This window comes from Brienomyrus brachyistius, chromosome 11 (genome assembly GCF_023856365.1).
Source record: "Brienomyrus brachyistius isolate T26 chromosome 11, BBRACH_0.4, whole genome shotgun sequence".
Taxonomy (NCBI): Eukaryota; Metazoa; Chordata; class Actinopteri; order Osteoglossiformes; family Mormyridae; genus Brienomyrus; species Brienomyrus brachyistius.
In genome coordinates, this window is record NC_064543.1 from 6,535,426 (window position 1) to 6,563,164 (window position 27,739).

The 27,739-nt window shown below is 44.6% G+C and overlaps 3 protein-coding genes across 8 annotated transcripts; 2 read left to right on the forward strand and 1 right to left on the reverse strand.

Annotated features, from left to right (window-relative positions):
• Nucleotides 1–219: 219 nt before the first annotated feature.
• On the reverse strand, nucleotides 220–7,376 carry mthfs (5,10-methenyltetrahydrofolate synthetase (5-formyltetrahydrofolate cyclo-ligase)). 2 transcript variants are annotated; one of them, XM_048969342.1, is made up of 4 exons: nucleotides 7,200–7,356; nucleotides 6,942–7,116; nucleotides 6,139–6,400; nucleotides 220–832 (listed from the first exon to the last, which is right to left on the reverse strand). In XM_048969342.1, the coding sequence occupies exons 1-4, from the start codon at nucleotides 7,241–7,243 to the stop codon at nucleotides 609–611; spliced, it is 705 nt and encodes a 234-aa protein (XP_048825299.1). In that variant the 5' UTR covers nucleotides 7,244–7,356; the 3' UTR covers nucleotides 220–608. The 2 variants fall into 2 exon arrangements, with proteins under 2 accessions (XP_048825299.1, XP_048825300.1); XM_048969343.1 differs by lacking the exon at nucleotides 220–832 and adding an exon at nucleotides 3,463–5,413 and having other exon boundaries at nucleotides 7,200–7,376.
• A 666-nt stretch (nucleotides 7,377–8,042) lies between these two features.
• Nucleotides 8,043–17,460, forward strand: zfand6 (zinc finger, AN1-type domain 6). Of its 5 annotated transcripts, XM_048969490.1 has the most exons (7): nucleotides 8,071–8,125; nucleotides 8,241–8,320; nucleotides 11,525–11,682; nucleotides 13,789–13,900; nucleotides 14,509–14,609; nucleotides 15,572–15,688; nucleotides 16,663–17,460. In XM_048969490.1, exons 3-7 carry the CDS (start codon nucleotides 11,532–11,534, stop codon nucleotides 16,809–16,811), a joined length of 630 nt encoding a protein of 209 aa, XP_048825447.1. In that variant the 5' UTR covers nucleotides 8,071–8,125; nucleotides 8,241–8,320; nucleotides 11,525–11,531; the 3' UTR covers nucleotides 16,812–17,460. The 5 variants fall into 5 exon arrangements, with proteins under 5 accessions (XP_048825446.1, XP_048825445.1, XP_048825449.1 ...); XM_048969489.1 differs by lacking the exon at nucleotides 8,241–8,320 and having other exon boundaries at nucleotides 8,043–8,125; XM_048969488.1 differs by lacking the exon at nucleotides 8,241–8,320 and having other exon boundaries at nucleotides 8,057–8,195.
• A 505-nt stretch (nucleotides 17,461–17,965) lies between these two features.
• fah (fumarylacetoacetate hydrolase (fumarylacetoacetase)) lies at nucleotides 17,966–27,567 on the forward strand. The gene is made up of 14 exons (XM_048969486.1): nucleotides 17,966–18,138; nucleotides 18,459–18,569; nucleotides 18,686–18,807; nucleotides 19,385–19,434; nucleotides 20,318–20,408; nucleotides 21,673–21,770; nucleotides 21,878–21,930; nucleotides 22,724–22,823; nucleotides 25,101–25,231; nucleotides 25,409–25,484; nucleotides 26,083–26,129; nucleotides 26,607–26,708; nucleotides 26,803–26,920; nucleotides 27,349–27,567. The coding sequence occupies exons 1-14, from the start codon at nucleotides 18,058–18,060 to the stop codon at nucleotides 27,423–27,425; spliced, it is 1,257 nt and encodes a 418-aa protein (XP_048825443.1). The 5' UTR covers nucleotides 17,966–18,057; the 3' UTR covers nucleotides 27,426–27,567.
• The last annotated feature ends 172 nt before the right edge of the window (nucleotides 27,568–27,739 follow it).

Sequence of the window (27,739 nt, forward strand, 5' to 3'; positions counted from 1 at the left end):
CGATGGACTGGCGTCCTGTCCCCTGCCTCGTGCCCTGCGATGGACTGGCGTCCTGTCCCCTGTCTCGTGCCCTGCGATGGACTGGCGTCCTGTCCCCTGCCTCGTGCCCTGCGATGGACTGGCGTCCTGTCCCCTGCCTCGTGCCCTGCGATGGACTGGCGTCCTGTCCCCTGCCTCGTGCCCTGTATTCCCAGGCTCAGAATCATCCAGAACCATCCATAAAAAATGAACGGACCTTTATTTTACCAAATAAATTAACGCAGGATTATTTGGGTGTAAACTTCACATGGCATGACATTAAAAATGTAGACATAAAACATGAAAAACAGAACATTCTAAATGAACAAATACATGTAGACTACATTTACCTGGTCGATGTTTACAAAACATCTCCATTCCTATCGCTTGTTTGAAAATCAGTGAAATCAAAGTGGGCCAGGTAGCCTAATTCACAGGTTCTGGTGCTGTCTGGTCTGGCCAAAATACAACGGCATTTTCAGCTATGAGATTAAGTGAAAAACTCACTGGAACATGTAAGAGGCACTTAATGAAAAGGGCAGTTGCGCGATGCTTTTCCTGCCCCAGCCAGTTCCATCTGCCCCGGAGCCCTACTCCTCTTCAAACAGAACCTCGTCGATGGGAACGTCGCCATCGTGCACCGGGACCTGGGGGCATATCTGCTCCCTGAAGGCCAGGCCGATGGTGTAGGGCATCCCCGCGGGATGACTGGCACACCTCCCCAGGTAAGTGTCATAGAAGCCCTTGCCCCGGCCCAGCCGATTGCCCCCCCTGTCGAACCCCAATCCGGGCATCAGTATGAGATCCAGGCCGCCTGTGAAGAACCAAGCGAAAAATGTAATTAGCAAGTTTCATAATGTCAGTCTTAATTAAACTGTCGCCGTCTTTCTGTTTGCACCAAAAATAGGCTGAATACAAGCGAAAGAGCAACCAGCCACTGCTTATATCCAGTGAGATCTGCGGGGAAATGGAATGAGATCAGCGGGCATTTACATGACGGATAAAGTGACTCGCGCTGACACTCTGACACTCAAACAATGCCTGCGGTGCTGTGCGTTTAATCAAAATGCATGCAGAAATGTACTTATGCAAACATATCAAATATATCAGACAGTGCACTGGACCAGAAACAGCAGCTCGAAGTTGCCACGCGTCGATGTCGATGCTGGAATATAAGAGCCTGCTTCCCTTTCAGAACATAGAGAATGACCTTTATTAATCAGTCACATTTCAGTGGGTATCAAGGTTATTAAACCCGGCTGTGTGTGACAAACAGAACAACCTTTTGTATTTAATTAAAAACTAAGTAGATACTGTTGACCTCAACAGCTGCTCAGAATGGGGCTGGGAAACAGCAGTGGCAAATGGGAAGCGATTAACTTGCACCAGCCGCTTTACTACTAATCTCCCCAATTCTGATTGGTCTTCCATGCTTCCTGTTTCCTACAGCGCAGTAATACATGAGTAACCTCAGTTAAAGCAAGATTTTTCTTTTTTTTTGTAGCCGTTTCATTTCGTCTGAAATTTGACTGGTCATGCTCAGTTTAAGGGCATTACCGTAAATCCACAGGAGTGATCATTTTTCAGCCATGTTTCGAGGCCATCTGACTCATATTAACTGTACTGAGCAACCGGCTAAACAGCAGTTGTTGAAATAAATCAAGGCTTTGAGTCAGGCGGTTTAAGATTAACGGAAGATTAGGATTGGAAGCGAATTTGCAGCAGTAATACTCACAGTGACGTTCCTGATAAACATGTATGTATCATAACATTTCCAGTCTGAAAGACTTAAAAATCAAAGGGTTTGCTCCAAACTCTGCTACAAGGAAATGTTGAACCGATAATCAATCTCATTAGAGTGCCTTAAAAAAATTCAGTGCTTAGTACGTGCAAAGATCCTGTAACTTTGTGCAAAGCAAGAGCATTTTTACATCAGGTACTGCCAAAATATGCTTTTGATATAAATCATTCAGAAAGGCTAGACATACACATTAATTTCTCAAAACTACTTAATTATAGATCATGGTACAACAATAACTCAGAGTGGGTGATGCTATGCTATATGCTGTCAGTCACCCATTTAACTTTGTTCTGGCTCCATTGAGCTGAACTTAAAACCCAGTCCCACCCACCTTGGGATTTGAAATTTCATTTCTTCCAATACCCCGCGACCCAGTAGGATAAGCAGTTAGGGAAATGGATGGATGGATTTCTTCCAACAGAATCACACAGTGTCCGTGTCCATAACTGGCATGCTGCTTTCTGCCCTGTTCAGTTTGTTCTAAAACTGACCATAATTAATTGCTTTCAGCCAGATTAGCATAAATGCCTATTACTTTATAATGTAGATTATTTAAAATAAATTAACTTCTGCCAGAAGTCCTCAGACAATCCAAATATAATCTTTGAAATGAATTTAAATCATAAAAATATGTAACAATTTAATTTTACCCAAAACTTTTCCTATTCCTAGTGAGATCTAACCAAATTACTCTTGAAAGCCCGTTGAAAGGTAACTCCGTTCAGAGGTTCTAAGCCATGCTTACATAACTGGTACCTAGGAAGCATGTGCGGAAGGTTCCCCTGTGCCACTGCAAAATTCTCAGACTGATTGAGGTGCTTTTCATTTCTCTCACATTCAGCCCTTGTAGTGCCCAACCTGCCACTCAAGGAGTCTGATATTTATTGAGTCGCGACCGATAACCTGGTGACCGCGGACATGAACAGGGACATAAATAAGTCATTCCCTATTATGTGGCCAAATCTGAGTATATTAGTTTATAATCTGTTTCTGATGCATTATTTTTATCTCATGAACTGGATACTTGAATGCGCCCTCACACTAAAATAATCAGCGATCACGTGAACGATCCCATGGAAGGATTTCATTACGTCTGAGGTTTAACGATTTTTTTTTTTTTTTAGCAGTTTTTCATTTTGAGCTTATTTTGGCCCTCCGGTGCAGACTGAGGGGGCAGTGCCAGTCTGCAGCCTGAAGAGCGAGGGGATCATGTAACGAGGAATCTGTCGTTACCCTTGTGACATGGCCGTTCCTGTCCCCCGCACGTCCCCATCGTCCAAAATCAACCTTGGCATAATGGTGGATTAACTCATTACCGGGTGTCTTGGTTTCCGGGAGGGTGACAGTGGGGCGACATTTGCAGGCTGTTTCGGCGCGTTGTCAGATTTACCATGTACAACGTAAATTTAATAGGAAACACACGTAATGGCAGCAGTCCCTCTGAAACTCGCCTGCTGACCTTCGACTTATTCTCCTCCTCCGCAGAGGGGTGTAGCTACGAGGCTAATACATGCATGTAAATTTTTGAAAGGAATAACATTTAGCTATATTGTTCCACACTTTTGGGGAAAGATTCGTTTAATTATCGGTATTAAAAATGGTGTGATATGTTTACAAACAATAATAAGAAGAAAACAATCCGATTAATTCAGCTATAATATTTATTCACAATTTAACACGGTTGGGTTTCTGTTTAATTCAGGATAGCAATATAGAAAATATACGATTTCTTTGATTATAGTCATTTTAACGACTCTGGTTTCCCCCCACAGTCCAAAGACATGCTGAGGCTAATCGGAGTTACTAAATTGCCCGTAGGAATGCATGTGTGAGTGAATGGTGTGTGAGTGTGCCCTGCGATGGGCTGGCCCCCCATCCTGGGTTGTTCCCTGCTTTGTGCTCATTGCTTCCGGGATAGGCTCCGGACCCCCCGCGACCCAGTAGGATAAGCGGTTTGGAAAATGGATGGATGGATAGTTATTTTTTATTTATTGATACACGTACAGAAGTATGTTAGTATTTTGTGTGGATAGACCTAAAACGTAGGTCTATTATTATTATTATTATTATTATTAAGAAATCCTGTTTGGTGGAGCACCCCCCTCCGATGACCGTTGCCCCGGAAACATTACTTTTGTGATCAATTACCTTTTTCCCAATTATCCATTCACTCAACATATGTAAAAAGTGCAATATTGCTTTAATCAGAGCCCACGAGGGTTAGGAGATGCACACCACATAAGGCATACGGTATCCACGACTGTGATGAGGATAAGGGAATAACGTAGAAACATCCAGTATTTAAATAACCGCTTATATTGCCTCTGCTTGGACGCTTTTCCGCTTGCAGGAGCCGTTTAACGGTACCTCCTTTTTAATATAAACGTACTGATCTCATGCAGGGGCGCAGTAAGACGGGGTAAATTTAGGACGATTCCAACGGGGAGGGGAGATGTGATATGCCTTCGTGGAACCCAAAACCTCTGAGCTCAGGCGCTGAAGGACCTCTAGTAGCAGCAGACGCCACCACCAGCTGCCTGACATTCACGCTTGGTAACTGTGTCCGATGCCATCATCGATTCGTTTCTTCTCCAAAAAAAGAGAAATAAAACAAACAAATAAAGGCAATCGGAGAAGCGAAGTATTGAGGATGTGAAGCCTTAAAGACAGGCAGCCGACAGCGACCGGAGCGGCGTTTCATCACGCCCCCACCCTTGCCCCCGCCCCCCTGTGCGCGGGGTGCCAGTTTAACAATCAGTGCAAGTATTGATTGCTGTGTGTTTGTTCCCATCTTATCGGGTGAAAAGGTTTTCCTTTCATTTTAACACCTTTAGTATTCAATATTTTTTGAGTACTTATAAGAATGTCATTTATCAATAATTTGGGGGAGGTATTTCCTCTAGGCTAACTGATACTGGGGCTGCCCTCCAGCTCTGGCCTTCCTCTGATTTATCCCTCTGTGGCATTAAGTCCAGCAGTACAATAATCATTTCTGAAAGCATTTCAGTCACGGCAGCACTAAAGCCGATCAAGTTTTGTGCAGAGTTTTAAAACACTGGATGGGGGCGGAGGAACTGAGGTGAGTATGGACGGAAAACTGAGACGTGAACAGATTGGCTTCAAACTGCAGTTAATTGGGCTTCCATTGTGTTCCGCTATGATCCAGGCCGCCTGCAGCCGGACTGTGACGGGCCTAGACAGGCTGCAAGGTGTTGCGAGATAACGGCAGCTTCTTTGTTCCGTAAAGGTTATACTGTTCATAAGACTTAAACAGGTGTTATCTCCACATTTTCCTTCCTAATTACTTTATCTCGACATACCTCAGCATTTATTTTAAAATCCCATGTGCTGGAACTACGTCACCATAGTCAAAATACCTGCAGACTATAAAAACGCCTTTCCTCTTAATACTACTGTCAAACGTTAAATCAATTTTCTTGGGAACGACTCCTCTTAAGGCAATTATTTTGCATGAACGTATAACCTAGAAAATTATCATCATCTTTTGGTTTTGGCACAAAGCCACCTTCTGCCTCACTGTAGGGATCACAGCGCCATCTTCTGGCAACGTTGCGTACATACTGCTGGTACAATCTAAGGTAGTAAGAGAACATCGACAAGTTATTTTTTTACGTCAGGAGTGCTCAAGTGAGAGTCAAGATCAAGTAAAAATTCACCCAAGACAGGAATCAATCCGTTTGTATGAGGACTCGGTCAGACCTGAGTACCATGACTCTATCAGTTACATGATGCTCAGTCATCATCGTGGACAAAACCTGCCAAAAAAACCTGGTAATCTAGTGTAATGTAAAAGTATACTTAAAGGCTTAATTTCATTTAAGATGTATTTACAGTGGGGCGGCAGGGTGGTGCAGTGGTTAGCACTGTTGACACACACCTCTGAGACCCGGGTTCAAGTCTCCGCCTGGGTTGCATGTGTGTGGAGTTTGCATGTTCTCCCCAAGTTTTGTAGTGGGGTTTCCTCCGGGTACTCGGGTTTCCCCCCGCAGTCCAAAGACATGCTAATTGGAGTTGCTAAATTGCCCATAGGAGTGAATGGTGTGTGAGTGTGCCCTGCGATGGGCTGGCCCCCCATCCTGGGTTGTTCCCTGCCTCATGCCCATTGCTTCCGGGATAGGCTCCGGACCCCCCGCGACCCAGTAGGATAAGTGGTTTGGAAAATGGATGGATGGAGGGATGGATGTATTTACAGCTAAACACTTAGCATTTCAGGCTACATGATTCTTCAGTATTCTCGCTTTTTGTTAACCTTTTTAATACAGGATGATGGTGAAACTACTACAAACAAACAGCCTCACCTGTAGCTAAGGCCTCCTCTCCCTGCTCCTCGTCTCCAGGCTGGCGAATGTTCCACGATGTCACCGGCAAAGACTGAATGTCTTTGGCTTCTGTCACCTTCAGCATGTCCATGTGGCTGCTGTTGGGTAGGTACCTGGGAATGAAGCACACCTTGCCCTTATGGAAGATGTCCTCAATGATTTCTTCTGTGTGGATCTCATCCGGCATGCTGAGGAACACTGCAATCCTGCGACAGCTCTCGTACTTCGGATGTTGGAGTAGCTAAGGAAGAAAGACTAAAGCATTAACATTTTCAAAAGCTAAATAAACAAACAACCACACAAATAAATATGCAATGTTCATTGGTTTCAGTGTTCTATTTAAGGAATTTCGGAAGCAGATTTAGATTGTAAATGTAACTTTTTAGACATTCATCTGTTATTTACTGGTGAACTCTAGACCGGACGCTACAATGTGTGGGTCACTTCGTAACAGTTACCACCAGAGGGCGCTATTGCACTCATAAAACTGTGACAGCCCGACGTTTACATACTTCAATCGGAAGATGTGCTCCAAAGTTATTGTAGAGGCTACCCATTGTGTCCTAAGATAAATATTAAACCGTCGATGAAACAAAAGAACCTTGTGTGTAAAATCTTTAATATTTAGTTTTCAATCTTGTCCGCTATAATTCATAATTCATGCATGGTTTTGCACCGAGCAGCCGTCACACTTATGCAATGTTTCTGCTGCGCGACACGACAGCGCTGTCGCCGACCCGCGTCGGTAGGCCGATAGCCCCTTTCGTCTCTTAAATATGTACCTTCTGTGTAACGATACGAGACTGTCGTCGTTTCTCCTCTGCGCCTATCGCAGCCAGTCGGCTCTTGATCTCCTTCCTGAGCGCTCGCTTCGCCGCATGCAAGGCGGCCATGCTGACGACGACTCCCCTTTCGCTGTCGCGCAGTCCCCCTTTGACCCGCGGTGCGAAGGCCGGCCTTCAGGGAGTAAACTCTGACGTTAGATCGATACTTACCGATCACTTTTCACGTCTGGGAAACGACTGAAGAACATGCCTTACCCTGAATTCTCATTATACATGTTAAATAGGTTGGTGATGATCATATATAAAAATGACCCGTAATAGTGTTTTGATCGACACTGCTGTAAACAAACGGTGAAACAAGTAGGGTGAGCTGCAGAACTAACCAGCACAGACACGTAACTAGTTCTGATTATGCATAGGCAGGATTACACAACCTCTAACATTTCTCACTTCAAGCAACTTTATATATTTAATTAACTGTTTTTCTTCTTGTATTTTTATTGCTTGTTGCCGTTATTTATTATAAAGTCAATCATGGCTATGATGAAAACTTCACAAGCTTTCTTTTTCGTCGCTTTAGTATCAGGATGAATATCGTGTGTATTTGTAAATTTAACTTTGAACAATTTAGTAAACACAATACTTACATAGATAATTCATACATTAATTTGTTTAGGAGTTTTAGATGATAACGTTCATTAATTGCATTTTCAATTAACTATTTAATGGTTTGAGAAGGTTTTCCTATACCCACGTCTTATTGTTGTTCAGTTAATACTTAAATTGATTTTTAACTAATAATTTAATGATATTATACTTATAGGTATCTGTCATGGTTTTTTTACATCCAGCTACCCTGTCCAGAATAAGAGGTTGGATGATGGACGGATCGATGGATGGACACTTAATCGTAGCAATCAATTGTACCTTTAAGACGTCGAACCGAAAGCTATTAAACGTTTTCTATTCGCGCAACCTACCTTTTCATAAAACACTATAAGTATGATTGATGTTTCCGCTGTGCAATGAGAGATAAGAAGGGAGGGGCGAAGTGCAGTATTATCCAATCGAAACGCTGATTCTGTAAGCCCCGCCTCAGACGGTGGCCTTTTGGCGTTTGTAGTGATGCCGGACTGGGTGGGCTGACGGAGAGAGGCGTAGAAAGGGGCACGAGACCTTCGGTATGTTTGATATAACGCTGGTTATCCGAGAGGAAGCCGCACAATTTTTGTTTTCCAGTGAAAAATAACGGTAAATTCTGACGTTTAAAACCTGATTTTATTATTTTTCTTCCAGATTTCACCGCTTTCAGCCGAACAAAAAGGGCGCTGTTGCGACAGGAAATAAAAGGTTGTTAAGGCGATTTGGCGAACCGGGTAGGTTAGAGACTGCTAGTCAGAAGTCAGCTTAGTCTTAGTTAGTTGGTTTGCTACGAAAAATGACGGGCGGCCTCGCGTGTACCAGGTTACTTTTATGTTTTTAAGTCTGTTTGTGTGAGTTTGGGAGTTGCTGAATTTTTCCCCTTAACTAGCTGGTACGTGGACGTTTGTTAGTTACTGTAACTAGTTACATTTGCTGTATTCGTAGTTAACCCAGGTATCAGCCACACTCATGATCATAGTCAGATGGCTAAAGCAACTCGGTGTATGTTCGGCTTTCTGTGCGCGACCTTGCTCAGATGGGGGCATTTTACCTGGTAACTAATTTTAAAGTGATTCAGCCCCGGAGGTACGGGGGGGGCTGTAGGAGGGTCATTATCTAAGCCGCTTCTCTCAGGTGATGGTGCCCGCGTCCTGTCCCTTAACATCTTAATCCTCCCAAACACTGTTTTCTTTTACTTAACATTCTTAACGCATTTATGCTGTAAGTTTATGAATTGCTCTTCAGGCCTTGTCACCTATTTAAAACCTGTAATTTATGATGTTTTAGTGGTTGAGGATTGCTGCGACTCCGATGGTTGAATGTTACGTGATGCTAAGAAGAACTTTAAATTTGTTGTTTGTATATTCCAGGAAATTGTTACTTCATTTTGTGTTTATTAAAAAAAATACAGAACCTATGTCTTGTACATCTTGTTGCTGTTTGTTATTAAATTGTACAGGTTCTTTCCTCTCCATAGCTCCATTTCCTCTTCATAGTTCATTATGAATTTAAGTTTTATGTGTCTAACCAGGCTGATTTCCAAAGTTTTTTGATAACATTATGGGTTTTAATTGTAGAAGGGTTTGTTGCTTTGTATCAGTCCAGGGAGGTCAGAAGTAATGTACCTGCTTCCTGGGTGTCTGTGGAGATTGTGTATTCCATTTTCGTCCTGTTGTAGACTGTGGAGATGGCATGATAAAAACGTCCTTTGGAATGACATTTCAGTTTGTTACAGATGTCAGAAACGTTACAGAAGTGATTTCCGGCAAGTCGTTGTCAGTGGGGTGCGGATCTCCAGTAGTTATTAATCTTGTAAGTGTGCCTTTAGATGTGAGCTCAAACACCCAGTGTTTGTGTGTTGCATGCTTTGTGTCCAGGACCACAGCTCTGAGGGTTTAGGTCTCCATCTGAAGGTGGCCTGATCTGGCCTGGACCGGACTTGTCATGATGGTTGTCGTATCCTCTTGCTGACAGTTGAATAAGGCCCTTGGTTTGTGCCCTTCCAACCGGGCATGATTGAGATAATCTCTTAGAACTGGTCTTGGGATAAGCTGGTGTAATTGTTTGGTAAGCTTGACGTGTACAATAGCTGGCAATGGCTCTTAATCCTGACTTAACTGATTTCCATGAGTTCCTTGAAGTACAACTGTGCAGCCATAAGATGGTAAAGGTTGAGTCTGCCTTTTCCCCTGTTCCCTCACCTGCTGAGACGCATGAAGAACCCAATGCAGTTTGTCTAAAGAGGCCATTCCTGCAAGGTGTTTTGATGACCAGTTGGCCTTGGATGACAATGTGGAATGATCTCACTTCCCACTCCCCACACTGTGACACCTTAGTTTGTGACTGATCTGGATGGATACCAAAATGTTCCCTTGGATACCAGCTTTGATACCTTGGTGTCAAAAAGAAATCAATCCTGTAGGCAACGAATTAAAAGTATCAAATGACTGCTGAATTTAAACAGAAAACACGGTGTTTCCCCAAACCATGTCAGTGTCACTTTGAAATAAACAAGCCTATTTCTGATTTAAACCAACAGGAGTACAATATAGGCTTTAATATAGTGTTTACATTATCAGTGAAATATGGATACATTAATTAAACTCCATTGAATACATTCTGACATTAATATGGCCCCATCCATTACAAAAGCTCACTGATAGCATATTTGTGTTTGATCTATTCTTCATTTAGCCCAGCCTACTGTTTTACTGGGGATAGGAATATGAATGAATTGTTATTTAAAATAACTTTTGAACTGAACCAAAACAACATAACTACTGAACTACTTCACTTTGATGCATCTTATGTCCATTATCGTCAAAAGTGGGTGATTTAGGTCCAGAGAGTAAGAGTTCAGACCAAGATTTTGTTTCAGAAAAACAATTGATTATAATGAGTCAGAGAGTACTCAGCTGTTTGGTTGAAACAAAATCTTGGTCTAGACTTTAGACTAAACTACGTACCTGTGCTTATGTACACCTGGCAATCTTTAAACTCCTTATATTAATCAGGGTGAGTGACAGACGGATGCTTCGCTGAGTTAGACATGCTTCCCCCTTGTTTCAGCGTTTGCATGCTGGAGCTGTCAGGTCTGCAGGTTCACCTTTTATGTTTGGTTTAAACTTTAAAGCAAAAATTATACCATATCTCGCTTTCTGCATCCTGTCTTATCAACTTGAGTGGGCAGTAGGTAACAGTGATTTGTTTCTGTGTAGCTTCTCCACACAGGAGACACATGAAATGAGTGTAACTGTGTTTCTCACACCCAGCACATGATGTAACTGCGTGAAGGGACTGTGTTTCTTGATGTGTGCAATAGAGATGTACAGTACAATTTCATCAATATCCAACTGTGCAAAATGATAGAAAGCGTACCTGTTTCATTGTCTTGGTGGCACTGTGTGATACTGATACAGTTTACTGAAGAGGGTTAATGCGTAGCCCTCATCATTGATCAGCTCATGTCGGCTTGGCATTGTGGGGCTCTGGGTATCGGCTATGATCCTAATCTCAGCCTTACATCCTTGTTGAGACACGCGGCAAATGCATGTTAGAGAGGAGCAGCCTGCGGTGATATTTTGCTCCTTCTGAATGCAGATTTGAATTGTTTCATCAGGTAATTTGCAGGCTGCTGTTTTCTGTAGTGAAATGCTACAATATCATGCTAATTACTGCATGTATTTACATTCTGCATGTATGACTGTATTCTTAAGACGTCTAGTGATATGCTGGCAAGTCAGACAGGTCTGAATGCTCTTTTGGTGACTGGAAAAGCTGGAAATGAGACCGCCGCTTTCTCCAGCTGGCACAAGAGTGGGTTTCTCGTTGTGCCCCAGTGGGTTGGACGTGTTGCTCTGCTGTCAAGGAGTCATAATTATTCTCTGTGCCCTGGCAGATGCAGCCATTGCAGCTAATGTGTCATTATAACATTGCAGGGTGGACATGGCCCAAGAAACGAACCAGACCCAAGTGCCTATGCTGTGTGCTACTGGGTGTGGGTTTTATGGGAACCCTCGCACGAACGGGATGTGCTCCGTCTGCTACAAAGACTTCTTACAGAGACAGAACAACAGTGGCAGATTAACTCCACCAGGTGAGCCTCAGCGGGGAAGCTTGGCAGCAGCAGTCGGGTGGCTCGCGGGTCCCACCTCACGAGGACTCTTGGTCTGGCAGGGAGTCACAAAGCAGAGTTTTTATGGAGTCTATGGGGGCTGCTGTCTCGGACGCGCCGCCATCACTGCAGTGGCAGTTTGTAGCCTGCTGCCGGCAGTATTAATAGACGGAATGACAGTGCCTCTCTGCTACCAGCGACGGTACCTTATATGGATGGCGATCTTCATGTTATTCAAATTTTACATATTAAACATTTGGTTATGATAATATCCAGAAATAGAGAATGAAATGCTTTACTATCCGCTACATACTGCATTAATGCTGCTACTACTGCAATACATCATTAAATTTTTATATATATATATATATATATATATGAATTTATGACTTTATAGTTATTTAAGATTTTTTCATTGATCATCTAGCCTGTGATGAGCAACAAAATCCCAGCTGCAGGTCGCTCATAGAACTTCAAAGTTATTAGAACTGGATGGGTTGGCCTAATATTGTGCACTGATGATGAACACATTATTCGGAAAGGACCTGTCTGATACTCTGTCCATTAACAGCCATCATAATGTCGAAGTAGCTGTGAATTCAAGGATTCTGTGCAACGTCACAATCGAAGCTCTAGAGTTGCTTGCAACCAGGAATGAATACTATCGGTTTCTATTAGAAATCGCTGAGGTCCTGATTTTAACGCACGATAACGGTGTAGCAGATATTAAAGGTGTGCTGTCACCCCTCATCTCGTTTTGAAAATGTATCGACACCATAAAAATTCAACGTGCTGCCTGGCCCTAATAGAGAATGAATAGGTTACACTCCTTATATTTTGCACTCGCTTTTCTCCAAATTTTCTGCTGGTGTTTCAATGACAGCAGAAGTTCTTCCTGATCTCCTGGACAAGTTTGTCAACATAAGGTTAAATATACATGCAGATGCCTCTGCAGTATTGGCAGATTCTTTACTTCTGGTATTTTGCCAGGTTGCTCTCTACAGCTGCCCCATATGTTATGGTGATATTACTATGCAAGTACAAAGAAAACGGCAAATTTTACTTGGTATACTAGAATTTCATGTACATCAGCCCATTACTGTGAAAATACTTCAATTAGAATATGAAGACTATCAGTCTATCACCCTTATCTAATAAAAGTGGATTTTCAAGCATACTGCTAAGGTTGATTTACTGTATATTGAGCTGCAAACCCTGCTCCATAGACTGATGTGCACCCCCCACCCCCCCGCCTCCCAGAAATGTAAATGCATGGTGCAGCTACACCGACAACAACTGTCATTGGTCTGCTTGGTATCATCTCACTTCCTCCTATGCAACTGTTTTGTTGTTGTTTGTTTCCAGCTGGGGGGATTTTAGCGTGTGACGAATTCTGTTTTGCTCACTGCTAGTCTGCTGTTCTCGCCATGGTTACAGCCGCTCACGCTGGCAAAAAAAAACACACACAGTTATAGCTGTTCACACTAGGACTGCATGATATTGGAAAATTCCAAATATTACGATGTGATATTTTTGTAATAAAAAATGAGATTTATAAAGCAGTTCCAAATTAATCCATTATTTATAAACCATCTATGACTGATTTAAACAGTGTGGATGAAAATGATTATGATGCAGAGCTCATGCAAAAGCAGGTGGCAATAAACTTTAAACTGATTTTTAAATGTATAATAGACAATATTGAAAAGGAACGGTCATTAAAATCGCAGAGCTTGCAAAGTTTTGTTTTTTTGTGATGGAGGAAAAATGTTTTGGTGAAATGTGCCCCCCCCCTCCCCCTGCTCAGTCAACGCACAAGTAATGCTCGCAATGCACCGGCCACTTATACAGGCCAGAATGTAGGGTCTGCGTAAGCTTCACACCGAACTACAAACCAGCCGTAAAAAATAGCAGATAACATGTTTAAGAACTTAAGGACGGTTTCCTGTTCATTCTTTACGATAGAGAATAACCTTGAGTAAAGTGTTTAACCTGACCTGCCCCAGTAAAACGTAGAGCTGGGTAAAGACGTCATTGGGTCTTGGATTCAGTGTGGCTGACGCTGGGCCACTGGATCTTCCCTTCTAGCAGTCGGGGTCAGCAGTGATGGAGACTGTTTGCCCACACAGCGTTCTGAGAGCGGTGATCCACACTCAACCCCAGCGCTCCCTAGGACGGACACCCCAGCGGAGCAGAACAGGTACCAAGCTTAGTCTTTTGCCAGAGCGGTGCCTCTGCCCTCAGTTCTCACACCCTTTCTGTCGTCTTTTTGGTGCAGTTGAGTCTCTGCACTAGTCGTCTCACAGAGCACAACTACAGACTCCCCTGGGATTCTTTAATAATAACTGAAATGATTTCATCTTCTCCTGTAATGAGGCGGGACTGTAAGGACCCTAGTCCACTATGACAGCCCCTCTGAATGCGTCATTGCATGCTGCAGAAATGCATCTTTAGTTCTATTGCGGTTTCATCAGCGCAGGCAGCCCGTTTTAAAGGTTTGGTCTGACTAAAAGGATTGATACACACAAGTGCACCACGAGAGCGTTAGTCACCATGAGATTCAGTCTGGTCTGTTTTAAATGTGAGGTCTTAATGTTGATTTAGTGTGGTGTGGGTCAGTTGCTTTTGTATGATGGCGCCAGAGGTGGAAAAGTGATTTTTGTTTCAACCAACTAGTTGAGTATAATCAGAGTCCGAGACTTTTCACCTGGTTTATTGAAATAAAATTTACTTTCTGGACCTGGATTTTCCAGCTGGGTGGCGCAGTTTTTTATTTTTTTTTAAATAAACACTCTGGACTTCTTGTAGCCTTGTGTCCGGCCTGACTCTGTCATCACAAGCCTGCCTAACGTGTTTGGAAGAGCGTGAGCCAGCGGTGGACAAAGGACACACAACAGAAGAATTGAAGGGTACAGTGTTTTTCCTCAAGTACAACTAACTGTCTCCTTGTCCTGCCTTCAGTCTGTGTAAATGCTGGTCCTCGTGAGCAGATTCTCCCCTGTGGCAGGTGCTGAGAGATGCAGTAACGCACACTGTCGCAGATGCACATCCTGTAGTGGAAACCAGTCTCTGTTCCTTCAGGCGCTCTTGCCATATAAAGCGTCACTACAACTTTGAAATCGGTTACAGGGAGCTGGGAGTTTCCCAGATCACTTTCAGGAAAAGTCTTCACTCTCAAAGTATGAGGGAATTTAGATTAAGACCAGGAAAGTTAATTGTAATGAAACTAGACACAATTTTAGTCTGTATCCTAGCCTTAGATATTTAGTTATGTTGTTTGACACATCTGGATTTAGTTACCGAAAATGAACCAAAGGGTGAGGAACATCAAATTGAAACGACAGACCCAGGTATAGCGTGGAACGTAAGCATCGCTTGCTTGTTTGTGAACGCCGATGCTAAGAGGAACTGGCACCGCGGTCTGCCGCTCACTCGCTGGTTGTAGACCACCCCACTTGGCATTCGGTCGTGAGCTTTATCACGAAGCTCAGGGAGAGGCTGGTGATGCACAGTTACTATAAAAAGTATGTAAAAATGTTTACTCTGTCTAGGAGGAAAATAAGACAACTGAGCAAAATTAACGTGAAACTGGTTAGTACTTTTTGATTTCATATTTTGTGGAAATGTAAGATGTGGTTCATTTCTCTGGGGAGAGACTTGGTGGGAGAAACTCTTTAATGCTAAATCGCCCACTTCTAACTGACTGTCGTCACTCCCCTGTGGTTTTGTTAATGCAATGGTTTTGACAGGGGGAGACTCGTAGCATGAAGGATGGACCCCATTGCAGTTTTATTTGCATGACTCTGCTAGGGATGTGATGTTTCTCGCCGTATAAGCGACCATCAGCTTTTGTGTCTACCTCTCTCCGTAGCCGTGGAAACGGCTGACCCAGACCAGGGCTCTGCAGAGGGACGGGACGGAACCCCGGAGAACCTGAAGCAAAAACGAAGTCGCTGTTTCATGTGCCGTAAGAAAGTGGGACTCACAGGTGAGGGGAGGCAGTCTTGGAGAGGACCTTAGAGGGACACCCAAGAGTTAAGGGGCTATTTTCAGTGCCAGTAAATAAGCACTACTGTGAAATGCATTGAATATGTATTTTTTTATTTGCCAAGCACCAACCTAAGGCTAATTATGTGCATTGCAAACATTTTGTATGATCTGGGTTCATTTATGACGGTTTGACTGGGCAATTCTAGCTAAGAATCTTTTGATTTGTGCATGTAAACCAACAGTCTAATATGACAATTATGATTTTCAGTTTAAAACAAATATATCTCCATTGTGGCACCTCCCTGCCTCGCATGGCTCTGCTCTTCTCCAGTGACTCCCTCTTTTAATCCCCTTTCTTTGTTTGCATCTCTGTTGCCATAGTGACCTGCATTTGAAGGCATTTTAAAGGTTGCGGTGTAACATTCCAAATTTTGCTAAATATCAGTAGCTTATAGCTATGAGGTGGGTTTTCATTTGCGTTCAGATCGAAGGTAAAGGGAATGTACAACTGTCTCCCATTGCTGAAGAACTGTCGTTATTTTCAAAGCAGGACAATAACTTACGTATGTGTGTGTGTGTGTGTTTTCTGTAACAACCAAATTTTATTGACCTGAGATAAACACTTTGCTTTAGGAGGCCTGCAGTAAGGTTCATATCACCCAGACAAATCATGCTTGTTTTCGTCCGATTTTCGCCACGTTGCTCTGTCCCTCTGCATTATTGTGGACTGCAGTGATGCATGTATCATAACCAATGCAGTGAGCCTTTGCTATTGGGTTAGTTATTCTGGTCCCCGAATTCTTTACCACTGTTAAGCAAACGCCCAGACAGCTCTGCTGAGAGAGCAGCTGCCATATCTGAAGGGGTCTGTCAAGGCAGCCGGTGGATATTGGATATACACATTGGTTTTGGGTTTGATTTCGGGTTTGATTTCTTTATTGGGGGCGTTCATTTTAGAATTTTGTTTTACAGGTTTCGACTGTAGGTGCGGAAACGTGTTCTGCGGTACCCATCGATACTCCGATGTTCACAGGTGCACCTTTGACTACAAAGCAGACGCCGCCGAGAAGATTAGGAAAGAAAACCCTGTAGTTGTTGGGGAGAAGATCCAGAAGATATGAAAGCCCTTCGCTGGATTTTGATAAAGCCAGTTTAGATATACTTTTCCATTTTTCTTTCTTTCCTGAAATCATTCCCAATTTGTTCTACATAATTAAATTATGCATGGCACCTACAATGCGCCGTTGAAACTGTAATTTTATTAAGTTGCGATTATTCGATTTCATTTTCTTCTACATGTGCTTTGTGAAATCAAAACATTTATGAATACAGTTTAATGCCGGTGTCTTCGAATCATTTAGGGTTATGTTTGTGATTAGGGTGGACGCCTGCAGTGCATCGTGTGAAATGCATGTCATATGTCAATTACCAGTCACTTTCTTCTTTTGTACTGTAAATAGTTTCTACCAATAACCGAATGCGTGATGGGGCAGATGTGCAAGTGTGTTTTTTCATTAACGGCTAAAAAGCGGTTTGCGTACGTTGCAACATTTTATTTCCTATTGCTGTAGGGGTGTGTGTGTGTGTGTGTTTCCTTCGAGTGGTAGTTATATGTGTGCGTTTCCTTGCAGATTTTAAATGAAAGCGTGAGTATACTTGATTTCAAAGAGTCCAAATGAAGTATGAACTCACAGCACTTTTGTTAGTTTGTTCAGTTTTAACTTTTATTCTAATAAAGTTTAATTAAATTTTACACGTTTGGTTAAACAACATCGGTGTGAGATTTTTTTTTAAGCATAAAGAATGTAGGTATCTGAATGAAATAAGAATGAGTCTCATAGATACCAGTGAATACAGCGCATTTGCATCTTTAAGGTGTGTATCATGAAATAGTGTATAATTCTGCGCTTTAAAATTACTTGTGTTGAGTTGTATGTTCTTAAGCAAAAACAAAAGAATCGAGTTCATTGGCCAAGTGTGTGTGCGGCACACAAGAAATGTGTTTCCGACAGTTGGTGTCTCACCGGTAGATTACAATACAGCGAAACAAAACAGTGTAGAGTAAATGCAACATAAAAGACCTCTTATTTACCGACAGACATAAAGGTATAGTTAAAGCACTAAGGCATGGTAAATTACGATACATCGAAGTAAAAATGTACTCCTTTCGAAGTGCAATTTTGCCGAGTCATTGAAATTAGAGTTTAATTATTTCCCAGGTTTGGGGGAAAGGGTGGGTATGGTAACGGAAATCCCTATTGGTTACTCGTGCAGAAGGGGGCGGCCGTCACTGTGAACATCTGGAGAAGGTTACTGGTTCTTCTGCTTGGACTGAAGAGCATCCAGGACCCGAACTGCAACTTCAAAATGTCTTTTATAAAAGTTGACGAAAAGTCTGACTTTTCATTTCACAATCTACCTTACGGCGTGTTTTCGACGCCAGATAATGTAAGTCAAACTAAGAAAAGTAGTTGTCGCCTCGCCAACATTTAGAATTTGTAGCGATGTATTGGTTATAGTGTTGTAACGTAGATAAAAGCTACAGGATACGATCACAGGCGTAAGAGCTTGATTCGGATTGTTCCGCAGTTATGCGAAGCTGTTTTGTATTTTGTATACGCATGCAATGTCAGTTTTGCATGTGAAAACGTATTGCTGAAAAGTATTGGCGCATGCATTTTAAATACTTTGTGGACGTGTTTACGCACGGTTATGTACAGGCTTAAGTCAATAAGCATTCAGCAGAATGGTGTTTATCACGTGCTCAGCCAAAGCACAGGATCGGTGTTGCAATCGGCGACCAGATCCTGGACCTCAGCGTGATCAAGTTTCTCTTCGACGGTTCGGTTCTTTCCAAGCACCAGGATGCGTTTGACCAGGTGAATGAAACTTTAGCAAGTCGCTCTCCCACATTTAATTATGATTTCGTTAATAACTCCCTGCAGTTTACAGTATTGTAGCAACACAAATTGTTCCTGTTTTTACATACTTGCAGGCGACGCTTAACGTGTTCATGGGGCTGGGACATGAGGCCTGGACTGAGGCGCGCAGCACCCTCCAGCGGCTGCTCTCTGCAAACGAGAGCACGCTGCGCGACGACGTCAGCCTGCGAAGCAGGTAGCCCAAGTCTCTCCTCGTCTTGCCTGTACATGTGAGTCTGCAAAGGTGTGTTTCTATAATCCAGTGGTTCCCAAATTGTGTTAGGCTCAGGGCTGGACTGGGATTATAAATCTGCGCAGGACTTTGCAGTCCCCGCGATAAATTTTGCAGATGGGGTTCGCCCACGATAATTCCCGGCGTGCCGGATGTGCCCCCAGAGGGTACGCTAAAAGATTGTGGAAATGTGTTGTGTCCACTTAATAAAGCTGGAATTGAAAACTGAAATCAGTGTAAACTTCCTTGATGATATAATCATTTTCAGATTGATTATGATATTGTTCATGTCCTGTATAATGACACATTTGGGACGGGTTAACATAGCCTATTCAATACAACACATGGAAACCCTAGAGCTTTATTCTGGGTTTAAAGCCGACGGCACTCATCCCTCACATCTCAAAGCATTGGCATGCCAAACAGGCTCGCCCTCTCATTGAAATGGTAAGGTCTGTGTGCCTGTGTACGTGTGCGCGTGCGTGTGCAGCAAATTTACTCTGCTGCTGTAATAAAATTGATGTGATCTGGGTGTTTCCAGAGCCTTTGTCCACCAGAGTTTGGCAGTGATGCACCTCCCAGCAGAAATTGGTGAGCTTTCCTGTCATCTTATCTATCCTATCTATCCTTTTTTCTTACTATTTTACTCATAGCAGTCATAATAATGTACTATAGATGCCTTCATAATGCATTATAACAGTCAGTATAAGCCGTTATAATGCATTATGAAGGTATTTATAGTGCATTATAGATGAACTTCACAAAGCATACATAATGCATCATAAATATGCCTATAATATCTTTTATGCCTTTTTTATAAATAACTATACGTTTGTAATGCTTTATGTATGAATGCATTATAATGCATTATGCACAGGTGCGTTAAGTAAAGTTCATTCCTTCCTTCCTTCATTCCTTTTGGTAGAAACAGACCCCAAAATAAACCGTTTCAGCTTTTGCTGGATGGGGTTGACGTTTGAACCAGATTAGATTTAATAAAAGAAATAAAACCGGCATCGTATTGTTACATTTTTCTCCATTTAAATTGATTGACTTTTTTTGTGAAATGAATGTATTAAACTACATTATGGACGTAACACCAACCAGTTACGACAAGCTGTGTTGTTGCCACCATCCGTCTGCTTTTAACCGAGTTACGGAAGTAATTACGACGGTATTTAGTTACCTCGACTCTTGGCTCGGCTGCCCTTCAGGTGGTAATTAAAATATATTCCATAAAACCTGCAGGACAGCTCAATTACGTTTTCGCAGCATGCCTTCCTCAGAGTGTGATTCAGAATATTCACCACAAGGGGGCGTTCCGTACCAACATATACTCAACCGGAATTTGTTTTATTCGAAACCTTTTCAACATGCAGCGTTTCCCGTTACATTTTATAAGTGAAAATTCTTCGCATAATTGAATACACTTGTATGATTTGACATCTTGATTTTCACCCATGATCCTTTTCAGGGGACTATACTGACTTCTACTCATCCCGGGATCATGCCACCAACGTCGGCATCATGTTCCGGGGCAAAGAGAACGCCCTCATGCCTAACTGGTAATGCTGGCCACGGTTAGCCGCTCTGAAACCCCGACGCTCCTTGGACGGCTCTGTTTCTCATAGCGCATTAATATTAAGTCACATTTGTTTCCCAAAAACTAGTTTTACAGTTGTGTCACTAGGGAATAGCAAGTCACACTGTGACAGTCTTTCTTCTTTACTGTTGATTCTGGTTTGGGCATGTAGAGGAATGACAGTCCACACAAGTCATAGCTACATTCATGCCAACTCTGAGTAACTGAAACACACACACACACACACACACACACAGAGGAAGTGTTAAATCACGCAGGTACAGAGTTCCTTACATTTATAACCATCATCTCTGCTGTCCCCTAAGGATCTCATCAAACTCTCCTTATCTACGCTACTTCTGCCTGAGCTCCTCAGATTAAATAACCCTTCTGCACAACACCTGGATCCAGAATGCACCCCCGATGCGCTGTTCCCTCCCAGAGTCCCGCATGCAGATGTCATCCACCGGCAATGTGCAGAAAACAAAAGTCGTCATTATCCATTAGCTTGAATGTGACCGTGCCCCCCCCCGCCCCCCACTCTGTAAAGGAGCAGGTTCCTGTGCCATCTGCACCCTGGAGTCGTTGGGCTCCCCGGTCTCCATCAGAATGAGGGAACCTGAAAAATAATGTGAAAATGTGGAAAATCGCACATCTTTTCGGGTCCAGTGGCTCCAACATTATGTAAATGCGGCATCCACTCAAACAGTCGTTACCTCCCGCTCGCGCGGCTGACGGCTGATGATCCATGACGTTCCCGAGTTTGAAAACACGGCAGATGAGAAATTGCCCAAGTCCCTGACACCACAGGAAGTCTCCGTTTGCCAGGCCAGATGACGCTTCTGTGCGGCAGCGCAATTGGACGTTCGGTGAAGGAGACGCGTGAGAGATCGCGCACGTTTGGAGGGGAACGTCGCTGAAGCGCACAGCTGTCGCCGCGGAGAGATGTTTGCGTGGATTTTAGCCCGCCGAGAAGGAACGTCACCCTCGGGTTCCTCTCAGCGTCTGTCTGACGTGTCGGCCCTGCGTCTCGCTCAGCCATTTTAGATGATGTGATCTGTGTTTGTGTCGGGGGTGTCCGCTGTGGGATTCGGGGAATGTTTCCATAGTCAGAATCTGCCAGTTAGCTGAGGGAGGGAGGAGACAGTTGGGGAAAAGGGTCGGAAATTGGTGTATCGATGCCCATAGGAGCAGGATGGTGTCATGCCCAGCAGGGGGCGACGTGCTAACATGGTCTTTGACTGCAGGCTCAGGCTGCCTGTTGGGTACCACGGCAGAGCCTCGTCGGTGGTTGTCTCTGGGACGCCCATTCGGAGACCCATGGGTCAGATGAGGCCCGATGCAAGTAAGTGGGACGAACACGGGCGTCTCTCTGCACGTGTGTGAATGTGTGCAGCCCAGGCGAAGTTGCTGCAGATCCCTGACGCCTGTTTCCCCCGTTTTCCGTCGCAGCTCAGCCTCCCGTGTTTGGGCCATGCAGGCAGCTGGACCTCGAGCTGGAAATGGTTGGTAGCCGATCCACACGCCGTCCGGCTTTACCAGATCTCTCGGGTCCATCTCTGTGCCGTTACATTTTCATTTGAAAAGCAATATTTGAGCCTGGAATAAAAACGGAAATATAGCGTAGGCGTATATATGTAACAATGCAACTATTAATCCTAAACGAATGTTGTCCTGAAAGTTTTCTTCATGAAAATATCTGTGCTGGGATCTGAATATTCACAGTAGTTTTCCAATCGCTCCGATGAAGGTTTTTCCTGGAATTGGAACTGGAGATCAAAGGCCTGTCACCTCGGGCAGAACCTCCGCGTCTAATATGCACCGGCCACATCGTCTGCGTTATACCCTTGACTGTGACGTGTTTGCTTTTCGCTCCTGTTTTAGGCTTTTTTCAGAGCTGGGGGGCCTGGAACTCCAGAAATGGACCACTGGAATGCTTTGAAAGTGGCCCAAAATGCAAATAACTTCTGAGAACCGAACCCTTAGAAGCGAGAGCTAATGCAAACCATACAGCTGTTATAATTTATCCCTAAATGGAAAGTGAATATCAAAGGAGCCGAGTTGCGTTTTTTCAGCTCCGCTCGGAGTTTCAGAAACCAAAGCAGAACAAGGACACCGTGCAGACATGTTCTCATTAAATCCCCATTCTTGTTTTTTTTTCCCCTATTTGCTGTCGTGGAATTGTTTAGCTTTGCTCTTATTTGGCGCTTTAGCACAGGAGCGGCTCAAGTCGGCTGCTTGCATGAAGGAAGGTAGAAGAGCGAAGACCTGAATCCCTCTCTCTGGTTTGCTCCACAGGCCTTCTTCGTGGGACCAGGCAACAAGCTGGGCGAGTCGATCCCCATGGAGAAAGCGCACCAGCATATCTTTGGGATGGTGCTGATGAACGACTGGAGCGGTGAGGCTGACCCCCCCCCCCCCCCCCCCCCTAACCCTTCACCCTGATCTGAACTGGTCCCCGGAACCGCCGCCCGCACTGACCGTGACCCAAAGCCGCTTCCCTTACAAAGCAGCTGGTCATATTTAGTGTGGGCTCATGCCAAGTTTGACGTGTCACGTCAGGAGGTCCTTCTGAACCCAGTGGACCTTAACAGTAAACATCACGCTAGGAAGAGCACCGTGCAATGATACGTGTGTTGGAATCTCGTGACTTTCAGAGCCTTCCTCACACCAGCGAGGAACTGTCACGCTGAGCACCTCAGGTCGCTCTCCCTTCGTCCTGTGTCCCACCCCGCGCGGTTTAATCTCGGGCGTGTGATAAATCGGCAGCCAGCAGGTCCTTCTATGAAGCAGACTCCCAAACAGCAGCACAGAGATAAAAGATGGAAGCTGCTTCTTTTCTTCGTCCTTAGATACAGATCTTCATCTTTTTTTTTATCCCTTAATCTGCCACTGAGTATCTCCAGGTCATCTGCTGGACGTCCCAGTCGGATGAGAACTTGGACGGGAGGAATGACACAATTGTCATCTTCATCGGTGGTGAGCCAAGGGATGGACAAAACTCTACTTGGCATGGAGCGTGCAGTTGACCCCAATTCCTCCTTTCAGACTATATATATAAATATTTTTTATACAGCTGTCCATAGCAGGGTGCTTTTCCAGTCTAAGGGAGCATTCTTCACCTCTGATCGTTGTAGCGTTTGGTCCCAGAGAGTCGTCGCTGTGTCTGTGATGAGTCTGACTGTGGGATGGAGGAAGGGTTGGGTACTTGTGTACGTCAGAGACATCTCCGTACCTTGGAGGGACCTTCACCACATCCACCTTGGCAAACTCCGAGTTTCGGCCTGGGCTCGCCGTGATTTAATGACAGTGTTTGTCAACGTCAAGTAGCTTTTCCCGGTAATGAATGCCGTTAATTTCTTTCATTATTCCTCTGTCAAAGCCAGCGATTGATTTCCTCCGAGTATGCAAGCCGCCGTTGGGCTTTTATGACCCATCTGTAGATCCGTGGAGCCATGAAAAGTCCTTCTGCAGTTATGGAAATCCCAGCATAAGAAACACGTGCCTTCGATTGTGTTCATAGCGACTGTGTCTGGGTCCCCAGAGTGTTCAACTCCACTGGGCCGTCTTACCTGCTAAAGTATAGCCTTCCATTAAATCGCCTTAGTACACTCTGTCTTAAATGTCCATCTAGCCGAGGACGTGTATGGATCGTTTAATCTGTTAGAACGACATCTGCGCTGCTTCCTTATTAACTAATGATTTCCAGAAGAATTTATCGTTTGCAGTCCATGCGTGGCAGGAATCCTCGCAGGAGAGAGATGTACATTCATCAGATTTGTGTGTTATTATGGTTCTCTTCACGTGACCAAGTTTTTCTGCCCGTTTGTTTGTACCTAGAGCCCCCCGCCATCACAGCACCAAGGATTTCCTGTAGAACTGAGAATCATTTTTGTGTTTTAATTAATCACCCCATTACCCTACAGGAATCCTTTTTTTTGTGCTGAGTTAATCAACATATTGATGGACTCGACGCCATTGCGAATGCAAGTAGTGGGTGTTAATGCATGATAGAAACTTTGCAAAGCGCAGTCATTTTTCTACTCAGTGATTTTTAAGTGAAAGGGAAGTATCTCCTGGCTACAGCAGAAGGTTATGGTTATCTGAAATTAATGTGCCAGGTCGGGATACACACAGTGCAGTTTCCACTGGGGATAAAAGTGAAAATGAGTGTGGCATCAATGCAGGAGAGGAGGGGTGTCCTTTTGTGGGCGTAACACCGCCTCCTGTACCTGTGTACCCATTGGCCGGAGTGAAATTCTTGTATTAATGGTGCGAGTCTATTGGTGCCTTTATGCACTTATCAACAAGGGCCAGCTGCTCTGCTTAACTGCCTCCCTGAATTGTAGGTGTAAGATGGACCATCAGTCATGTGATGCACCTAGAGAATGAGCTGCTTTTTGCTGTATAATGCAGTTTGCAAATGGAACTTTGTGTTTCATGATTGCATTTCCAGGGGAGTATATTGGCTTTTAGTTCAGAAGTCTCTCTCTGTGACGCAGCCTTTGGTAATACACTGAAATAATAAAGCAGGCTATGTGATGCAACAGATAAAGATTCTGCTAACCGGAGTGTGTTTATAGACATCGGTGTATGAGTGCTGCCTCTGCATGGCGAGAGAGGTGGTTGACGGGACCTGTCCGATGCCCCCCACCCCCCGTGTCTCCTGTGCCAGCACGAGATATCCAGGCCTGGGAGTATGTGCCCCTCGGACCATTCTTGGGCAAGAATTTTGGGACGACCATCTCCCCATGGGTGGTGCCGATGGAAGCTCTGCTTCCCTTTGCTCAGCCCAATGAAGCACAGGTGAGGAGATGCTGCTGAAAGGAGCAAAGGTCGCCAAGGAGACGCTTAATAAGATTCAGCGGGACTTCTTAGTAGCCACATTATCTCCTGGACAGGAAATTCAATTCCTTTGTAGGGGGGCGACTGGGGTGTCCTTATCTCTGGGCCCAGTTCACCTCCCCCCCTCCACCTTCGCAGGACCCTGAGCCGCTGCCATATCTGCGCCACGACGACCCCTACACCTTTGACATCAACCTCTTTGTCTCAATAAAAGGTGACTGTCCCCCCCGAGCGTGTTAATTAACTGCAGGTGTGACCGCCGTACCACAACCTCGAGGGGCAGTGGGAGGTCATCGGGAAGCCTACATCACACCCAGGGGGCTTGCTTAATATTACACCTGGCTCCACTTGCTACTGTTTGTTTTGCTTGTCAGAGTGTCTTTGTGTGTGTGGAGGACAGATATACATTACATTGTGGGGACCAAATGTCCTCACAATGAGAAATGCCTGTTGTTTTGACATTATGGGGACCATTTTTTTTTCAGTTCCTACAAAGGGAAATTCAATTGTATGAAAATCTGTGACTGCAATCAAAAACCTAAAAATGCCAAAAGTGCTTGAGGATTGAGATTTTATTTAATTCTACGACTGTTTAACTGGCTGATATCTCTGTAGCGATTTGTTAATCTCCATATTCAACGTGAGTCACATGTGAGGGTCGTGCTGCGAATCGGGCATCACAGTGGGCCACCATTGTGCAATCGGAGAGGCTGCCCGAGAGCCCTGTCCCATATCTATGCAAATAACAGTTTGTGATGCCACGGTGGGCTGGGGGACATTCCATTAATCGGTAACTTTTTTTCCTCAAACAGGCGACACGATGAGGGAGGAGACCACCATATGCAGGTCCAACTTCAAGGTAAGATGCTCCTCTCACACCCGGGGGACGGCATCTCCATACGGAGTCACGGCTGGAAGGCACTGAAATAAAAGTGCTGCAGTTCTGGCACGTTTGTACTCTTGGGGGAGTGAGATGGGGGGGGGGACTCCTGGCAAGGAGGGGAATTTGTTCGTGTCGTTCTGAACTTCTCCGAGTCTGCTTATCTGGGAGGACGTGACATGGGTGAAGGATGATGACACGTCACTTCCAAAGTGGCCAGAAAGGCAGGATCTGGAGACGGCAGGTAGCACAGTGCTTAAGCCCCCCCCCCCCAGGTACCTTAGAACAAGTTGCTTAGCTGGAATCGCAGGCATGGATCAGTGATGCTGCTGGCTGAGCATAAAAGATATAAACGAATTGTGTGTGTGTGTGTGTGTGTGTGTGTGTGTGTGTGTGTGTGTGTGTGTGTGTGTATATAACGATGATGATAAAATAATAATAATGTCATTCTCGTAGTACATGTATTGGACCATGAAGCAGCAGCTGACCCACCACACCGTCAACGGCTGCAACGTCAGGCCCGGAGACCTGCTGGCTTCCGGAACCATCAGCGGCCCGGTGAGTAAGGGGCTCCTGCCTGCGCGGCCGCCAGGCGCGTTTGGGGCGGAGCCAGTGCACGCCGGCCTCACGTCTCGCCAAATCTGCCGCTCAGGATGCGCAGAGCTACGGCTCCATGCTCGAGCTGTCCTGGAGGGGCTCCAAGACCATCGAGCTGGGCGGCGGCGAGACCCGCACCTTCCTGAAGGACGGCGACGAGGTGTCTCTCACAGGTCTGCTCCGCCATTATTTCTGAATTGCATATCGCAAAAGGTTCATATTTACATATTGTGGAAAAGGTGTTAGTTGCGAAATCTGTCAGTGTATAATGCAAATTAATAACCAAACCACATAGAATTGACCCAGGTATTTGACCTAGAGATTCAAAATAGGAGGCCACGCCTCAGATTGAAGGACAGACTGTCTCATCGATCTCTTCACAGCTCTGTATTCACCAGAAAGAACCAAGAAAAGTGTAGCATTAAAACCTGAATGTGTCCCAGATTGGGAGAGTTTGTATTCCAAGTGAGAGGCAGTTTAGCCTTTTAGGAGATGTGATGTCAGGCTGCTTAAGACCAGAAGGAAGTCAGTCACTGCTCCCTTTTTAAGTGGCACACTGTGAGTCAGGCACACATCAACACCGGGTCTGGTTCTGCTTCAGGTTATTGTCAAGGCAGTGGGTACCGTGTGGGTTTTGGGTCCTGCAAGGGGGTCGTCCTGCCTGCACTGCAACCCTGAGGCACCGCCAATGGCCCACGGGGTGGAGGAGCCCGACCTGGAAGAGGGCGGCGGAGGAAGTGCAGCGTCGACGTTTGCATCAGGGCACCTCCTGTAGACGTCTAAGGCTCTTTAATTAAAATCACGGTGGGCCGAGCCTCCATTGCTGTGTGCTGTTTTCATTTTATTTTCACGAGTGTTTTGATCATATTTTCAAAGACGGCCCTTGTTTGTGATTCTGAGGCATTATCTGCCGAATTGTTTGTGCCGTCGCACGTGTTTTGAAATCTAATTACGCGGTCCTCATCTGATTTCTCCCTGCGCTATCAGTCTGG